We start from the raw sequence: 20,221 nt of genomic DNA, 5'->3' as shown, positions 1-20,221 counted from the left end.
ACCTGGTCTGGGGGAACCCCAACCAGTCAGAATATTCACAATGAATATGTATGAAATACATTTACATACCAAGGAAGAAGTGCATGCAAATCGGGTTTCATGAATATTTATTGTGGATATCTTGAAAATCTTACTAGCTGGGGTTCCTCCAGGGGGGCAGGTTTGGGAATCACTAAACTGGGTTACAGAATTGCCCCATATACACCAAACCATCTGACCAATAAGATACAGGGGCTGATGCAGAAAGTCATGTAATACAGCCAGCTCAGTATGCAGCTTCTATTGCGAAATTAGCGAAAAAAATAAATAAAATAAAATGCAGTATGCCATATGCAATGAGCGAGCAAATTACTGCCTCGTTAAAAACCAAGCCATACTGGGTCAGACCAATGGTCCATCAAGCCCAGTATTCTGCTTCCAATCAATTCAGGTCACAAGTAACTGTCAGAATCCCAGGTAGTAGCAACATTCCATGCTACTGATCCCAGGGACAAGCAGTGACTTTCTCCATGTCTATTCTCAATAGCAGTCTATGGACCTTTACTCCAGCAACTTGTCCAAACCTTTTTTAAAACCAGATACACTAGCCACTGATACTACATCCTCTGGCAACAAGTTCCAGAGCTTAACTATTCATCGAGTAAAAATAATTTCCTCCTGCTCATTTTAAAAGTAGTATCATGTAGCTTCTTTAAGTGTCCCCGAGTCTTTATACTTTTTTAAAGAGTAAAAAAAAAACAATTTACGTTTACCCATTCTACACCACTCAGTATTTTGTAGACCTCTATCATACCCCCCCCCCCCCAGCTGTCTTTTCCAAGCTGAACAGTCCTAACCTCAAGCCTTTCCTCATATGAGAGGAGTTCTATACCCTTAATCATTTTGGTCATCCTTCTTTGAACCTTTTCTAAGTCTGCTATATTATTTTTAATAAGAACCAGAATTGCACACAATACCCAAGATGAGGTCGCACCATGGAGCAATACAGAGGCATTATTAAAGTATTCTCAGTCGTATTTAACATCCCTTTCTTAATAATTCCTAGCATTCTTTTTTTTTTGCCCGCTAACACGCACTGAGCAGCTCACTTCAAAAACTCACCCTTCCTGTAGGGTGTGAGTGACAACAGCTCATGCACTGACAGCTAGAGTGTCAATTTAAGAAAAATTATTTTAAAAGCAGGCTATGGCCAATCTGCATCAGCTCCCTTCCATCCCCTCCCCTCGAACTGATGCATGACAATGGATACCCACTATCCCCCTTCGACCAGACCCTCCCCTCCAATATATAAAAGAAATTTCCCTGATGTCTAGATACTCACCCCTCCCTCCCTCCCTTCCATCCCTCCTTCGCCCCAACTGTAAGAAAAGATCTCATGTTTCTCTCCTTAAACCCTCCCCCCCAGGCTCTCCAAACACCCTTACCTTTGAAAGAGGTAGGAGCGATGCCCACTTGCTCCCATCTTAGTGCCACCATTTCTGAAAATGGCAGCGCCTGACCCCACAACTGAGTGGTGTGTCTGCCAAATAAAGGAGTGAACCATGTGGAGTCTGGTGCCACCATTTTCAAAGATGGCAGTGCCAAGGCAGAAGTGAGTGGGCAAGCCTCATGCTTCTTTCAAAGCTATGGGGATTTGAAGGATCTGGGGAGGTGTCAGGGTGGAGGATGCCACTAGACACCAGGGATTTATTTATTTTACATTCTATTTATTTTACTGTTTCCGGGGGGCAGGGGGGGGAGATGGGTGCTACTGGACAACAGGAATTTTTTTTAAATAACCAGGAAAGGAGGTGTGGGAGAGGCGGCACCAGACTACCACGGTTGGGGGGGGGGGGGGTATTAGCTTTTCTGCTCCACGCAGAAAGGGGTGGCAAAGCCCTTCTATTCAACTTCAGACCTGGCAGCAATTTTCTTACATTGTGCTGGCATTGTGCTCCCTTCAAAACTTCTCTGCATTAGGGTGAAATTGCTAATATTCTATTCACCATTGATTTAAATATGCTGTGCAACCTTGCGAGCTAACTTCTGCACCTGACCCATTAATGTGTCACAGGCCTACATATACCTTGTAGTACATGCACAATGCTACCCAAAAGTTTTCTGCATCAGCTCCATAAGTAGCTATACCTCTTTTGTTTAACAATGCTAATCCCAGGGGAATCCTTGATTTAAGCCACCTTCAATTAGACACTGGTACTGTTGAACTGTCTACATTAAAAAAATATATTTTATCTTTATATAGGCTCTATCCCCAAGATTACAGACACAATAGAATGTAATTGTTAAAGGTATCAAAGGTAGATAAAACAACCATTAGAACACCCCCCCCCCCCCCCCCCCCCCCCCCCCCCCCCCAAAAAAAAAATAAATAAATAAACCAAAAGCAAGCTTTTACCATTCTGCTCCTGACAAACAGTCTGTATCATTCAGGGACTTCTTGAAATGTCTCACAATCACCTATCAACAAGGTATGACAACAGCCTTTGATTTTTTCCCGTGTTCCAGTGAAGAGAGCCATTCAAATGAAAAACAGTAAGTTTTAACTGCTTACTGGAACTTTATAAATAATTTACGAATGTCAGTGGAAATCTCTATAGTGGTATGCCACTATTAATCTGCTTTTCTCTTGTGTCAACATATATTGTCCTCTCTATCATAAAATTTTTATTTGTGTCTATTTGCAAGGAAGCAATTTCTTTAAAAAGATGTTTGCTGTACCCTTGCACTTCATTTAGCCATAAATTTCTGTGAAATTTACTAAATATGTCTTGACACTTTTATAGCCCCGCCTATACTATTTGCAGTACATTACAAGAACTTTTTGCTGAAATCTAGTCCAGAAACAAACAAATTGGTTAATACCTGGAGATTGTTGTGTATCAGCAGCCACTGATGGATTGGTGTCATTGTTTGTTGAGGGGTCCGCCACTTTCTGAATAAGAAAATTTAAATATATTAGGGATGCTAATTAAAATTACATGATCCCTAAATCAACACTTCTACATATCATATGTGGAATATGAAAGGAACTGATGAAGAAGGTGTCTATATTGGTGAGGTGGGTCCCTGCAGTCCATGCATGAACAGTTGTCTCTGTAATTTCATGGACCTGCAATCTTTTCTTTTGGGATGGAAACAGGGAGATAGTGAAAGGTTATGTTCATTTTATTTTTCACCCTGCAAGTTCCTACTTGCCAAACCTCAAGCTTGGCTTGGTAAGAAATATTAAGATATCCACAGCATAAGGCTGTCAGCACTCAGAGACTTAATACATCGCTTATATGACATGGTCAACTGACAAGCCAAGAGTAACAATTACTCAAAAAGAAACCATTCAGCCCTTAAAAAAAAAACCCCATCTGAAACCTGCAGTTAAAGAATGTGAATAAACGATATGATTTACTTATAGAAGATCATTTCAATAGAATATTTAAAATATACCTATTTAGAAATTCAAATTTAGTTATTCTGGAATTGATGTGCATTTCTTTTAATTTTAGTTTTTACCAGCTCACATGGATATTTACCCAGTTACATCAATGATAATTCTTACTATTTGTAGCATACAAAATAATATATCTAGTTATTTCAATATTAATAAACATCTCATACTTACCCTCTCAGTTCCACACCCAGTTTATATAACAGCATGCTCCTATTTACACACTCACTAGCATGCTCCTACTTCTAAGACTTTTACCAAAGTTATCATCTACCAGTTATGCCCATTTTCCCTACGAATCCCAAACTAGTGTAAAATGGTTTGCCCCTTCACAACTTTAATTTAGTAATGGGCATTCCACATTTCATCACTGGAAGGAAAATAGAGGGGGATATACAGTTTTAGTATTGTTTCTTATGTCCATCAGGTGTTTTCTGTGGACAGCACCACTGATCAAGCACAGAAGTGGGTGACACTGAGCACAGAATGCAACAACTCTCCCTGAGCACTGTGCAAAGGCCCTTCCTGTGCATGCTAGTCTCCTCTGCACCACAGTTATTTCCATAGCTTTAAGAAGGAATTCACTTCTCAAGAAGTGGAAGGGATTATATGCCTGATTGTTTCTGTTGTCTACAGAAAACACGTGTTACAGGTAAGAAACAAAGACGACATTTCCATCAAGAAGTAGGGTTGAATCAGGCACATAAGTGCGTGATTCCCAAGCTCAAGGCTGCTCATTCATCTATGAAATGTCTGTGCAGGATCATCCTCATTATAAAGAAAGATACAAAACCTGACAACATAGGAGCCAGCTCTGTAGGTGCTTGAGCACCCCTAATACTGAGAAAATTCCCTGTATGTGTCCAGGGAGAGGTTATTTCCATTGGACTTAGCACTCCCAATAATTTTGAAATGTTGGCTCCTATGCCTGTCAATGATACAAAGACAAATTGGCCTGCACAGATCAACCAAATACCTTCTCACTTATTGTGGACTAGTCTAAGCAATAAATGTGAAGTGATGGCATGATCAAGTTGCTGCTTCACATATGACATCTAATAAAGCAGATTTCATGAAAACCTTAGTAGAAGCAGCGATTCCAATCTGATGAGGTTACACTTTACTGGATAATTGGAGTACCATCTTGGTTTAACTACCTTTGACAGCGCAGGATAAGTACAAAGAATTATGTTACTGTATATGATACGGAGATGACTTAGGCCTTTAGTTCAGCTATTTTATTCTTCTAACCAAAATAACTGCTATGGGAAAGCACTTTCCAGGTAACATGATTAAAGGAAACAGACAGCACTAGTTCAAAAATCAGTTTTAAATACAAGACTAAGGTCCCAACAACAAGGACGGTTTCTGCAATGTTTGACATGAAGACAACCCTTGAATGAATCAAGAAATAACTGGACATTGTTAAGCCGAGAGTCTATTGATGGGGACATCATAGACTGAGAGAATGTCAAAATAAACGGAAAATGTCTGTAGACCCAGTTGACAGAGAAGTACAGGTAGTGCAGTAATGGCATCATGAGGACACCAAATAAGGTCATAACTATAAAACACCAGATGGAAAACCACATAAATACATAAATGCACAGAACTACCTTGTAGATAGTTTTCTTGTAGTAACTAATATATCTTACATAAGTGTTGAGCAATGTTTCCTCTAAGCTATGCGGCTGCACTCCTTTTAAGAGGCTGTGCAGCAGCTCTTGCCTGCCACACAGTAGGAGCACCAAGCCTATCTACCTCATGCTGCACCCCCACCCCCATCCCTCTTTTCCCAGACCAGCATCAGCAGTGACAAAACAAAATACATAGGAGGCTCTTGAATAAACTTGAAAGGCTGAAGTTAGGACTCAAAAGTGGTGAACCATCATTTTGCACTTCTTTGCATTAAATTTTAACTGACAAAACATTAGACCAGTGGTTTTCAACCAAGTCCTCAGGGACCACTTGGCCAGTCAGGTTTCAGAATATCTACAATGAATATGCATGACACAGATCTGCATACCAAGAAGGTAGCGCATGCAAATCTCTCTCATCATATTCATTGTGGATATTTGAAAACCTGACTGGTGAAGTGGTCCCCAAGAACTGGGTTAAAAACCGCTGGTCTAATGTTTTGTCAGTTAAAGTTCAATGCAAAGAAATACAGAATGATGCACTTGGGGAATAAAAATCCTAGGGAGCTGTATACATTGGGATGTAAGTGGTTGATATGCACAGAAAGGGACTTGACAATATTCCAAAAGATCTGTTTTACAGATTTTAAAAGGAGAAGCTTAATTATTCTAACTCTGGTTTTCCACCTCTACATAAGATTTACTATCTCCCAGTTCCTAGAAAACATTGAAGCTCTCCAACTGCTAATTTAGTTATGGAGGTTTCTTCTGACAGCTTAAATATAACTCAAATTTTGGATAGGTTTCCACATCAACACTATTGGTAACTTTTGTTTTCTTGCAGGACAAAAAGGCATTATTGCTCCTCTTTTTCAGATTTATGGATTTTTTTTTTAAAGAGAGAAACTTTCTATTTTTCCTGATATATCTAAGTGGACTCAAACACGTAGGAAGAAGTTCTTAGCATATAAGCCTTATGTAGCACCCTTGGGAGCTAGGTTTCAATTGAGATTTCCTTGTGAATGTTTAACTTTCCTGAATTAGTGTTTCATGAACCCTCCTAATTACAATTTTTCTTAGAGGGTACAGGGATTTCATTGTGAACTCCTCTGGCATCTCAAGCCACTTAAAGAACCATCATTGATCATGTTACAGATCAATACTCTATAATTTCTTTGTTAATTATTTTTCTTATTTAGACTAACTTCCTCTGGTTTTATGGGTCGGAATCCCTCCCTTTATGAGGTCTAATCTAATTTGATAATATTTTCTAGATTCCTAGATTGTCTTCCTATAATCATGCTTGACGTGCTTCAAGATTTTCTTGATATATACTGCAAAATTTATTTAAAAAATAAAAATAATTTAGGAAAAGAAAAGGGACCATGAGAGAGACTGTTTGAGGATCTCAAAAATGACAAAATAGTGTGACAAGGTAGTGGCTGGACTGAGAAGTATACTGGACTGCATAAAGAGAGGAATAACTAGCAGAAGAAAGTAGGTATTGATACCATTGTACCAGTCTGGTGAGGCCCCACTTGGAGTATTGTCTTCAATTTTGGCGGCTGTACCTTGCTAAGGACATAAAAAGACGAAGCATTTCAGAGGAAAGTGATGAAAATAGTATGGTGCTTGCGTCAAAAGACGTATGAAAAGAGACTGGAAGAACTGAATATGTAAACCCCAGAAAGAAAGGAGAGATAGGGAAGATATGATACAGATTTTTAAATACTTGAAAGTATTACTACACAAACAGATTTTTTCCAGAGATGGGGAAATGGTAAAACTAGAGGACATGAATTGAGGAGGTGGAGTGCTAGACTTAGGAGTAACAGCAGAAAATACTTTTTCACAGAGAGGATGGCTGACACCTGGAATACCCTCCCTAGGGAGGTGATGGAGACAAAAATGGTGATCGAATTCCAAAAAAGCATGGGATGAACAGAGGATCCCTAATTAGAAAGAGGATGGTATAAAAATATATATATATATATGACTGTATAGAGTGAGGCAAAAAAAAAGTAACCTCCTAAAGCTTTTTGCTATTTTCTCAGCAACCGCTTTGAATTTCAATGAGAAAATTTACATTCTTAGTCATACTTACTACTAGACAACATTTTATTATCTTATGTTGCTGACATTTTAACATTACTACCTAGCGATTTTTACATGTTAAAATGTTAGAACTAAATCACAGTAAAATAATGTCTTTCAAACAACATTAACAACGTGTCAGAATTTCAGTCACTGTGAATGCTCAAAATGTCCACCCCCAGCTTTAACACAGGCTTTCAGTCTCTTTGGTAAGTTTTTTTTTCATTATCAAATTATCTTACAAGTCAAATTATTTGTTACAGAAAAATGGAAGGAAGCAAACAATCCTTCTTAGGCTACTATATCCAAGGAAGGAGTTGCAATTTAACACGGAGGTCAATTAAAGAGGAAAACTCAAAAGACTAAAGTAAGGCTAATAACATGAGAAACCCCACAGTATAACTATATCACTTGCTAAAGCAATCCAGTAATAATTTTCTCCATATCCACGAAAGTCTTCAACTGTTCTGGTTGAAAGTATATTTCATTCCCATATACTTTACTAAACACTTGCAGGGATAAGCTAGCAAAAGTGATGCCCCCAATGACAATATATCTTAATGCAATGGCTAAAAATGCTTTCCTGCAATCTTAAGTCTGTTTAGTCACATCCAGGTAAATCCAGACCTTCTTCCCACACAAAAAAAAGTTTGAGAGTTATGAAAATAACCTCATGACAGCATTAAGATGTTGTTTGAAAACAATGAGGCAATCAGTCACACACTCAGAGTTTTCATTCAAAAAAACTTCCAACAAAGCTGACACATTCAAATTCCCTTGTTGTTCTTTTTGTAACACAGCCTCACTTGGGTCACCAGGAGACTTAAAAGGTATATATTTTATTCAACGAAGGTATAGATTCTGAGGAAAACATCAAAACTTCCAGTCAATACTTTCTGAAGCAATCAACTGGTGAAATCCCAGGGGCTTTAGGGAAGTTCAGTAGACTCAAATTCAATCTGCTCGATCTTTCTATGGATCACACTTTTATCTTTAAGACTAATGAAATATCTTGCAAAGCTTTGACATCGGTCTTAACAGAGCAAATCTGATCCAGTAGCGTAGGAAGGGGGGGTGGGAGGGGCGGTCCGCCCCGGGTGCACGCGCTCAGGAGGGGTGCTGGCCCTGCTGGTTCCCTGCTCCCTCTGCCCCGGAACAAGTTACTTCCTGTTCTGGGGCAGAGAGAACAGGGAACCAGCGGGGCCGATGCAGCTCTGAGTGACGTGCATTCGGGGCGGATCGGCCCTCCTGCAGGTAAGAATGCGGTCCGGGGGGGGGGGGGTGCGCCGCAGAGACCCGCCCCGGGTGCCATTAGCCCTCGCTACGGCACTGATCTGATCAGAAAACTCTTTTCTTGCATCAACCATAGTCTTAAGTTCAAACTTCCTCACTAAAGCAGATATTTCTCCTGTGGATTTTTCAACATTTGCATCCAACTTCTGGAGAACTCTCCAAATGCTCTCCAGCAACAGCACAGTCAAGGGCTCAGCTGATGTTTCCACAGCCAGCCAGTCTCCGATATTACTCCCTTCCTGATTAAATTCAGAAGCAAATCCACCCTCAACATGGAGCTGCCCACAAGCGACTTCCGCAGGGGAAGAATCCATCGTCACTGTCGGTTCAGGAGGCGGAAGTGGTCGAGCAAGTTCCAGAGGCGACAAGTTAACATCCAGCCCAAAAGTGGAGAGTGCTCCTTCACTCACCGCTAATGCCGGGCCCAGCTCTCCAGTTCAAAATATGGGGGTCTTCGTTGCATACCGCATAATCAACTGTTGCACTGGAGAGGCAGTCTGGGTGGCTGAGGGAACTTCTTGGACAACACCCTTTCATTTAGTATATGGCATCTTCAAGGAAAAGAAATAATATTGTCAACAGGTAAGAAGTGTGGCTGCAGCTCAGCCTCACGCCGCCATCTTAGCCACTCCCCCTGCTTTGGTAAGTTCTCAACAGCCTTGTCAACTGGTCCCTGTGGCAAGCTATCCCAGATCATCTGCAGCGCTTCCTTCAGTTTCGCGATTTATGTGGCTTTGGGAACTTGCGACAGGCCTCCAACATTGCTCTCCAGACAAAAGTCTACATCGCTGTGATGTCGTAAACTGGTACCCCTTTTTTCCCCCCCAAATAATGGTAGTTTTACAGTGCAAACATTTTTGAACACACAAAAACTGCTGAGTGGTTACACTGAAAAGTCTGTAACTTCACCATGTTTAAAGATAATCTCATTCCACTCGGCCCATAAACAAATAGTAACAAAATAAAGCTGTACAATTTCACATTGAAATTCCAAGCGATTGCTGAGAAAACAGGAAAAACTCTAGGGGATTACTTTTTTTTTGCCTCACCCTGTATGCATGTTGATGTATTGAGTGGTACTTTGACAGAGACTCTGGCTGTGAGAAACTAAGGCCAGTACCAGGCAGACTTCAACAGTCTGTCCCTCCCCCCCCCCCCCCCCCCCCCCCAATACCTCCCGTATGTGGCAAGACAGATTAGCAAGTGCTGGAGAGGGGTCTGAAAGCAACTCCAATAGTTGAGAGATAAGGCCAGTGCTAGGTGAATTTCTACGGTCTGTGTCCCAAAAATGGCAGACAGAGATCAGGATCAAGTTGAAACATGAATTGATGGGAAGACTGGATGGAGCATTCAGGTATTTATCTGTTGTCATCTACTATGATACCTGACATACTGCTCTTGCTGACTCACAGATCAAAGCAGTTTATAAATAAAATACATAAGAATGAAAACTGAAAAAGAACTACATACAATCAGGAAAGTAACTCCATTCACACAGGGAGTAAGAAAAGCACTATAACAAGAAAGGGACCAGGTAAACAGCTGCACTCCCATAATCTCAAAGGTCAATTGAAACAGGTGGGTCCTTAAGATTTAATTTAAAATTCTGAATAGACGTTTCTGCTCTTAATTGCAAGAGAGGAATATTCCAATTTGATGTGACTAGAAAGAAAAATGCATGCTGCCTTGTAGATTCTAAGCAGGCAATGGCAGGGGAAGAAGGAAGAACCAAATAGTGGTCATTAAGTGATCTTAGACAGCAGAAGAGAACACAGGAAAGGACTACTGATGTCAGGATACTAGGGGGAATCCTCATGAAGAGCCATGAAGGCTAAACGGATTTTAAACTACACACAAAATGAGACAGAAGTCAATGAAGATGAAACAATAATGGACTAACGTAATCAAATCTGTATACATGGCGTAAGAAATGAGCAGTTGTATTTTGTGACAGCAAAACCAGAGAGGGTCCAAACGTACACTGAACATAGCAATACAAAAGAAAGCACAAAAGGGCCCCCAGAACTGGAACAATGGTACAATCTTTAATGGATCTTGTCCATTAAAGATTGTACCATTGTTCCAGTTCTGGGGGCCCTTTTGTGCTTTCTTTTGTATTCTGTTGTATTTTGTACCATCTAAAGGTATTTTAGCTGATAGTGAGACCCCTGCATAGGCTACTCTGCAGTAGTCTAGCTTAGAAAACAAGAATGCATGTATGTATGAAGAATATCACTGTTAAAATAGCCACAGACTACACTGACAAAGAGGGGCATTTTCGATATGACATCTAAGCCTGACTTTGGACGTTTTACACAAAATGTCCAAAATCCGAATAGGAAAGAAGGTCATTTTCGAAAAAGAAACTTTTTTTTTTTTTTTTTTTTTTTTTTAAATACTGTTTCGAACAAGGTTTTGTGAATTGGACATTTTGTTTTTTTGGTCTATTAAAAAAAAAAAGAAGAAGAAAAAAAAGAAAGTGCAAAATGTAGAGATTCAAGTCATTCGGATATAGAAGGATCCAGCAGTTTTAGCAGATTGGTCCCCCAGACATCCCAGGAGAGCAATGGGGCACCCTAGGGGGCACTTGTGTGCACTTCATGAAAATGCTCCCAGGTACACATCTCACCTTTGCTCCCTTACCTTGTCCCCTGAGCCCTCCAAAATTCACCCAAAATACACTATCCCCCACTACAATAGCCCTTATGGGGCACTTATATGTGGGTACAGTAGGGTTTTGGTGACTTTGGGAGGGGGCCACAGTTCCACCACAAGTGTGACAAGTAGAGGGAGATAGGGACCTGGGCCCCTACTTCATAGTGCACTAAACCGACCATTATACTACTCCAGGAACCTACATACTGCTGACATTTAAAATATCTGAGGCTGTCATAGAGGCTGGTAAGACAATTTTAGTCAAGTCATTTAGGGCACCTTTTTCTGCCTTATTCATTCTGAAAACAGGTCTAGACCAGAACGTCTTAGTTTTAGTCCTGGACATTTTGTTTTGTTCCATTATGGATGTAAAACATCCAGTGTTAGGAACACCCTAATCCCAGTTTTTGAAATGCTGACACACCCCCTTGTTATTTGGACGCATGCATAGATCAATGTCTGCAAAATAGGTTTTGAAAATACCGATTTGGATATTTTGAGAAGAAAAATGTCCAAATGGTGCTTTATGTCACTTTCTGGATGTTTTTCTCTTTCGAAAATGAGCCACAAAGTGTACAACAACTGACTTCATAGTATTAGGAATATGAGGTATAAAAGTTCTGAAATAACTACAACCCTAAGATACCTAAATGAGGTAACAGGTTGTATAAAGGGAACCACAGAGGAGGCATTTATTCTGGCCAATAAGCCAACATACAGTTGTCTTAAATTGATTTATTGGTGAGTAGACAGCCAAATGGCCACAGAAGTCAAGCAATTTAATGATGGTGATAAATTTGGATTCTTAAAGGATGTGGATATTAGTAAAATATAGTGCTGCACATCAATCAAAAATTTTAATCGAAAGATTAATTGCCTAAAGTACCTCTCTCACATTTCTTCCTATATAGTGTAATATATAGATATAAATTCTGAAAACTGACATATTTCAATTACTAAACTAAATCTAAAATCACTCATCTTATCCTTGTTGTCTGGTGATTTTATCTTTCTAATCATCTCGTTCCCTATCTCCAGTTCTGCTTCCCTGTGCACAGTTCTGTCTCTGAGTTCTGTTTCCGGGCCTCCTGTCTATTCACAATTTCTTTTTCTGTTTTTCCTCCTCCACTTCCTGCCCTAAATCCATCTTTCACATTCAACTTTCTTCCATTTTTTGTCCTCCTTTTCAAATCTGTTTAGCTTCCATCGCCTCCCTTCCCCCTCCATTCATGTGCACCATCTCTTCCCTTCCCCCTCCATTCATGAGCACCATCTCCTCTCTTCTGTTCCTCTCTTCCCTCTCCCATCTCCTCCCTCCCTTTCCATAAGCACTGTCTCCTCCTCTCTTCTATCCCCTCCACTTCCCCTCCATGGGCATCATCTCTTCCCTTCTCTCTTCCCTCCCCTCCCTCTCCCCGCCACTCTATCACCATTTCTCCTCTCCTCTTCACAGACACCATCTTCCTTTGTTTTTACCATCCCTTATTTCCAGCATCTGTCATTCTCAAACATCTCCCACCCCGATCTGCATCTCTCTCTCTTTCTCCCAGCAAATCTTCCTGTACTGCTGAAACCTACCCACCCACCCCCACCCCCGCGATCCGCACTCTCACGCGCTTCTTCTACTTGACCCTCTCAGCCCTCCAACTTTGCCTTTAGCACTAAAGGCATGCTGCTTCTTTCTATAGAAAGTTGTACAAGTACTTTGGTAGTATTGTGAGGCTGCCTGCAGAGGTAGTGGCAGCCATTTTGTAAAGCCGGCTGCTTGGGTAGGAGCGAGTGGGGTTTGCTCCTGCCCTCATCACCTCAACTGGACCACCAGAGACTTCAGGTAGGCCCAGAGGGAGGGGGCCTATACTGAGCTGGGGGAGGGATGGGAGGGGGTATGGACCTCAATGGGGGGTGGGGGGTTCAGAGGGGAACTTGACAATTTTTTTATTTTCCTATCTGTGCAGATCCCAGCCAATATTCAGTGCCAAGGACCACATAGCTGTCCTAAATTTGCCTGGTTAGCTATATGGATGCCGGCACTGAATACTTTGTTTTGGTGTGGTTTGGAATGAAGCTGCTGTCGAAAAATGCTCAAATGGAGACCATTTGGTGTATTTTAACTTGACGTTGAAGGCTGAATTACTGCAACTGTGTTTTTGGATAGCATTTTTAGATCAAGTGGAGTTTTCTATACAGACCCCTGATCAGCTCACTTTTAACATGGCCATTTTGTGTCGATATTCAACAACATTACCCAGTTAAGTCCCATTGAATATCAGTGGCTAGTTGGCCACAGGTGATTTAAGTGGGCAGGACACATTTACTGCCGCTATGCTCTGCTGGAGCCAGTCAAGAGCTCATCCCTTGCTTTGCCTGGGAGCAGTAGGAGCCTTTGGCACACGCTGTTGACTTGAACAAGCATGCTGGGGTTGAGCCGAGGGATTGTACCTATGCCTTTGATAGTAACAGGCACTCCACCTTAGCTTGACAAAAGTCCTCCTAGTTGAGGAGATAGATGCAGAAGGCGCCTGGCAGGAGAGAGAAAAGATGGTATCTGTATGTTTTTTGATTTGGTCAGCAACCTCCTCAACCTTCTCTCCTCTGCTGAACAGAATGCTCCAATTCACAAAGATCCAGCCACGAGAGTCTACGTATTGCTATACTCTGAGCAGAGATCCTGGATGCCACATCAAAAGTGTCATAAGTGCCCTTGACAAAGAACTTTCAACACCCCTTCTGCTGCTTGGCCAACTGGCATACTGACTCAGCCTGCTCCAGATGGAGCGTTTCAGCCAGGTCCAACAACTTGGGCACCGAGTTTATTCAGGAGATGAGCATTGAAGCCTGGTACATCTTCCTCCCAACAGAATCCAGGGTTCTAGCTTCTCTACCCGGAGGTGCCGAGGAATAGTCTCTGAAGCTCCTGGCCCTTTTGAGAGTGGATTCCACCACCATGGAATTGTGAGGCAACTGAAGCTTATCAAAACCAGGTGTCAATCTTCTTGGGAATCAGCGAGACCGACAGAGGGAACTTCCAGTTCCTAACAAGGACTTCCTGGAGTACCTCATAGACAGAGGCAATCACAGCCTCTCTAGGAGGAGATGTGTAGTCCAGGACCTCGAGCATCTTGGCCCTGGGCTCGTCCTCCACTTCCAAAGGAAATGGGCTAGCATCAGCCATTTTCTTAACAAAAGAAGGGAATGAAAGGCTCTCCAGAGACTTTCTCCTTTCAGGTGGAGGGGAGGGTTCAGAGGGAATTCTATAGGACTCACCCGAGGAAAAGTACCTTGGATTCTCCTCTGAATCCCATGAGCGTTCCTCTTCGGTGTCAGACAACACCTCCTGATGGGAGTGTCGACACCGAACCTGCCTTGATGTGGAGGAAACATGCTCTCAAGAATGGTGTTGAGAAGTTGGTTCCCGCCTCGACTCCGGCGAAGCGTCCTCCATCGACGTCAAGGAAGTGCCGGTTGGGTGTCAGTCAACACCGGAGCCGCATGCGGCATTGGTGTTGTAGGCCACACCACAGGCTGAGGGCCAAGTGGTGCCACAACGGTAGGCAGGACAGGTGCAAGCACCCCCGATGTCAATGCACACCGTTGCAGAAGGCAATCCAGCAGCTCAGGGAGCAAGGCCGGGATGGCCTCATCGAGGGCTGACACTAGGAAAATCTAGGGTGCCGGTTCAGGCTCAGGTTGCAGAGCTGCTTGGGTTGATGCAGGAGCTGGGTCTTCACTGCTGGGAGACCAACGCATCGGCACCTCCTGTATGGAGGGGGAGTGGTCCTCCCAGCGTCGACGCTTCTCGGATGCTGAATCCTTCAACTCCATGGAACTCGTGGCACCATGCATCGAGAGTGACCGATGATGATGCTTCTTGGCCTTCACCCGAAGCATGTCACCAAGGCTCCTCGGTGCTGATGGCGACGTTGAATCCACACTTTGCCTCAGGGTCAGATCTGACAATGGATGGTCCTGGGGGGCCTTGCACAGCAGGAGGCCTCGAGGCAGGTGGAGACCCATTTGATACTTCACTGCTCCCAGTGTGTAAGGGTCTAGCAGCATCCATGCTTACCAACACTCCCGATGCAATACTCAACATCGATGCCGAAGTCAAGGAACCAGACTTTGCTCCAAAAATCCTCTCTCGTTGAGCCTCTCTGGAAACCTAGGTTCTCCTCTTCATGCGAAGAGAGAGAACACAGTTAGAGGGGCTATGGTCAGGCTCAAGACACTGAAGACACCAGGAATGGGTGTCCTTCCCAGAGATTGTCCGAATAAACTGGGTACAGCGCTTAAAGCCACTGGGAACTTTTGTGAACATGGAAGGAAAAAAAAAACTTTCTTGGCTAAATTAAACGAAGCAATGGTGCCTGAAAAAGGGGACAGGCACCGCAAAAAAACGAAAGGAAAATTCCCAGCAGAAGTCAAGGCCTAAAAGCGGCCGAATGACGACGAAAAACAAAAGGAAACTTAAGACCAGGCAAAATCCTACTACATAAGAGTGGCTGACGTGCCACGCATGTGCAGAACAGCGCAGCTGTTCTGCGCATGCGTGGCACGTCACAAATATCTTCCAACGTTGTTAGAGGAGGCAGGAACAGAGCTACGGGTGACCGGCGAGCACTGGGCGAGGATCATCCGACAGCAGCTCCAAGGCGCACTCAGACAGGTCCAGTGAGCTGCTGCAGCTGTGACCCGGGCGCTTTCCTCTGCCACCATCTCCCGGGGCGGCTTTCCTGGGCGGGGGCTTGGCTGGACCCGGCGGGGCTCTGATCGCTTTCTTGCCCGTTTTAATGGGCTCAATGGCTTGTAAATAAGGGAAAGTTTTTAAAAAGGGGGGGGGAGGGGGTTCCACAACTGGGAACACAAGATTAGACGAACAAAAATCCCTGAAAGGCATGAAAAAGCTGTTTACGACCGAGTGCTGTGAGGAGACTGTAAAAAAAACACGCCCTCTCCTCACCGCAGTAGAAAAAGAACTGAGGAGACCATGTTCTTGCGGCGGGCAGGAAGGCACTAGGGAATGCACGGTGGAGCACGTCTTGCGCGCCATAAAGCTTTACTTATACTGGTTATAAGTTCTGGACCGGGCAATATGGGTCGGTGTCACCCACTTGTGAGAACAGATAAGCCTGCTTGTCCTCTGAAAAAGATTAGTTTCAAGTGACCCTTTACAAGGCTGAATTTATAGAGGATCATCTAATATTAGGATCTGCAATATTGCATAATCCATGGCCTCTCAAAATGAACTGAAGTGAGTGAGCTCCTCTCAACTAAATCTCAAAGTTACTTCCCTAGCCTCACCCCCATTGACTTTTCTGCTTCCTCTGAAATCAGTGACCATCCTTTGCTGCTCAGCATATTTTGTTCTCTTGAACTGTACAACTCTTTTCTATCATCTTTCGGAATTTGAAGATTGGGGTTTAAAGGAGGAACTGTAAGTTAGTGATAGGCTGATATCCTTAATACTTTAGCAAGTTTTAAATTACGGAAAAACTCAAAAAACACTAAGATGGAGTCAGCAGTCCAGCAGCGAGAGGGGTGCTATCCAGTCTTTTGCATTGAGTGTCACATGTATGATTATCTCCCAATTGGTGAGGTGTCATATGTGTGTGCCCGATGCAAAGAGCTCCTAGCTCTCAGAGAACGTGTCCGTTCCCTTGAGGCTAGAGTAGCAGACTTGATGGAGCTGAGGGAGACAGAGAGGTACATAGAGGAGACCTACAGGGATGTTGTAGAGAAGTCCCACCTCCAGTCAGGTAGCCCCTGTGCTACCTTGGAGGAGGGAGGTCTCCTAGAAGGAGAGCATCACCCTGGTGAAGTAGGAAGTACTCCTGTAGCCAGGACCTGCCCACCAGGGGATGTATTATCCTTTCGCACCGAGGATATATCTCCAAATGTTGCCCGGGAGGGAAAGGTTAGGACAGCTGTTGTACTTGGTGATTCGATCATTAGGCATATAGATAGCTGGGTGGCTGGTGGACGTGAGGATCGCCTGGTGACTTGCCTGCCTGGTGCGAAGGTGGCGGACCTCACGTGTCACCTAGATAGGATTCTAGATAGTGCTGGGGAGGAGTCCGCTGTCTTGGTACATGTGGGTACCAATGACATAGGAAAATGTGGGAGAGAGGTTCTGGAAGCAAAATTTAGGCTCTTAGGTAGAAAGCTGAAATCCAGATCCTCCAGGGTAGCATTTTCTGAAATGCTACCTGTGCCACGCGCAGGGCCCAAGAGACAGGCAGAGCTCCAGAGTCTCAATGCGTGGATGAGACGATGGTGCAGGGAGGAGGGCTTTAGATTTGTTAGGAACTGGGCAACATTCTGGGGAAGGGGGAGCCTATTCCGAAAGGATGGGCTCCATCTTAACCAGAGTGGGACCAGGCTGCTGGCATCGGCGTTTAAGAAGGAGATAGAGCAGCTTTTAAACTAGAAATGGGGGGAAGGCCGACAGTCGCTCAAAAGAGCATGGTTCGGGATAAGGTATCTTTCAAAGATATCACCATAACAGGGAAGATAGAGTATCCTGATAGTGAGGTAGCAAAAGAGATTGTAGTAGATCGGGTATCTTTAAATAACAATAAAAATCAGACAAAAGATTGCCAATTAATACTGTCAAGTACTAAGCATGATGTACTTAGGAACAACAAACATAGTTTGAAATGTCTATATGCGAATGCCAGGAGCCTAAGAAATAAGATGGGGGAGTTAGAATATATTGCACTAAATGAAAAATTAGATATAATAGGCATCTCTGAGACCTGGTGGAAGGAGGATAACCAGTGGGACACTGTCATACCGGGGTACAAATTATATCGTAGTGATAGGGTGAATCGGATTGGTGGAGGGGTAGCATTGTATATTAACGAGAGCCTTGAATCAAATAGATTGAAAATTCTGCAGGAAGCAAAACACTCCTTGGAATCACTGTGGATTGAAATTCCATGTGCAAAGGGGAAAAGGATAGTGATAGGAGTGTACTACCGTCCGCCTGGCCAGGACGAACAGACGGATGCGGAAATGTTAAAGGAAATCAGGGACGCAAACAAACTGGGCAACACAATAATAATGGGGGATTTCAATTACCCGCATATAGACTGGGGTAATGTAACATCTGTACACGCAAGGGACATAAGATTTCTTGATGAAATCAAGGACAGCTTCATGGAACAGCTAGTTCAGGAGCCGACAAGAGAAGGAAAAATACTAGACTTAGTCCTTAGTGGTGCTCATGATCTAGTGCAGGGGGTAACGATACGAGGGCCGCTTGATAACAGTGATCATAATATGATCGGTTTTGATATTGGCATTGAAGGAAGTGAAACTAGGAAATCAAGTACGCTAGCGTTTAACTATAGAAAAGGTGATTACGACAAAATGAGAAAAATGGTGAAAAAAAGACTGAAAGGAGCAGCTCGCAGAGTAAAAAACTTGCATCAGGCGTGGATGCTGTTTAAAAACGCCATCCTGGAGGTTCAGGACAAATATATTCCACGTATTAGAAAAAAGGGAAAAAAGACTAAACGTCAGCCGGCGTGGCTAAACAGTAAGATAAAGGAAATCATTAGAGCCAAAAAACAATCCTTCAGAAAGTGGAGAAGAGAACCAACTGAAAGTAACAGGATAGATCATAAGGAATGCCAAGCCAAATGCAAAGCGGAGATAAGGAGGGCAAAAAAGGACTTTGAGAAGAAATTAGCGTTGGAAGCAAAAATACATAGTAAAAACTTTTTTAGATACATTAAAAGCAGGAAACCGGCCAAAGAGTCGGTTGGGCCGCTGGACGAAAATGGTGTTAAAGGGGCGATCAAGGAGGACAAAGCCGTAGCGGAGAAATTAAACGAATTCTTTGCTTCGGTCTTCACCGAGGAGGATTTGGGGGGGACACCGGTGCCGGAAAGAATATTTGAAGCGGGGGAATCGGAGAAACTAAACAAATTCTCTGTAACCTTGGAGGATGTAATGGGTCAGTTCAGCAAGCTGAAGAGTAGTAAATCACCGGGACCTGATGGTATTCATCCCAGAGTATTAATAGAACTAAAAAATGAACTTGCGGAGCTACTGTTAGAAATATGCAATCTGTCCCTAAAATCGAGTGTAATACCGGAAGACTGGAGGGTAGCCAATGTTACTCCGATTTTTAAGAAGGGTTCCAGAGGAGATCCGGGAAATTATAGACCGGTGAGTCTGACGTCGGTGCCGGGCAAGATGGTGGAGGCTATTATTAAGAATAAAATTGCAGAGCATATACAAAAACATGGACTGATGAGACAAAGTCAGCACGGATTTAGTGAAGGGAAGTCTTGCCTCACCAATCTAATGCATTTTTTTGAGGGGGTAAGCAAACATGTGGACAATGGGGAGCCGGTTGATATTGTATATCTGGATTTTCAGAAGGCGTTTGACAAAGTGCCGCACGAAAGACTCCTGAAGAAATTGCAGAGTCATGGAATCGGAGGTAGGGTATTATTATGGATTAAGAACTGGTTGAAAGATAGGAAGCAGAGAGTAGGATTGCGTGGCCAGTATTCTCAGTGGAGGAGGGTAGTTAGTGGGGTCCCGCAGGGGTCTGTGCTGGGTCCGTTGCTTTTTAATGTATTTATAAATGACCTAGAGATGGGAATAACTAGTGAGGTAATTAAATTCGCCGATGACACAAAATTATTCAGGGTCGTCAAGTCGCAGGAGGAATGTGAACGATTACAGGAGGACCTTGCGAGACTGGGAGAATGGGCGTGCAAGTGGCAGATGAAGTTCAATGTTGACAAGTGCAAAGTGATGCATGTGGGTAAGAGGAACCCGAATTATAGCTACGTCTTGCAAGGTTCCGCGTTAGGAGTTACGGATCAAGAAAGGGATCTGGGTGTCGTCGTCGATGATACGCTGAAACCTTCTGCTCAGTGTGCTGCTGCGGCTAGGAAAGCGAATAGAATGTTGGGTGTTATTAGGAAGGGTATGGAGTCCAGGTGTGCGGATGTTATAATGCCGTTGTATCGCTCCATGGTGCGACCGCACCTGGAGTATTGTGTTCAGTACTGGTCTCCGTATCTCAAAAAAGATATAGTAGAATTGGAAAAGGTACAGCGAAGGGCGACGAAAATGATAGTGG

At 43.2% G+C, this 20,221-nt stretch overlaps 1 protein-coding gene across 1 annotated transcript in view; it reads right to left on the bottom strand.

The window, feature by feature from the left end:
- The window catches only part of TAX1BP1 (Tax1 binding protein 1), a 215,165-nt gene that overhangs the window by 77,003 nt on the left and 117,941 nt on the right, over nucleotides 1-20,221 (bottom strand). Inside the window, 1 exon segment of the mRNA XM_030202462.1 lies at nucleotides 2,863-2,932. Coding sequence (XP_030058322.1) covers nucleotides 2,863-2,932 — 70 coding nt within the window.

Source organism: Microcaecilia unicolor, chromosome 1 (assembly GCF_901765095.1).
Source record: "Microcaecilia unicolor chromosome 1, aMicUni1.1, whole genome shotgun sequence".
NCBI lineage: Eukaryota > Metazoa > Chordata > Amphibia > Gymnophiona > Siphonopidae > Microcaecilia > Microcaecilia unicolor.
This window is presented reverse-complemented; position numbering and strand designations above follow the sequence as displayed.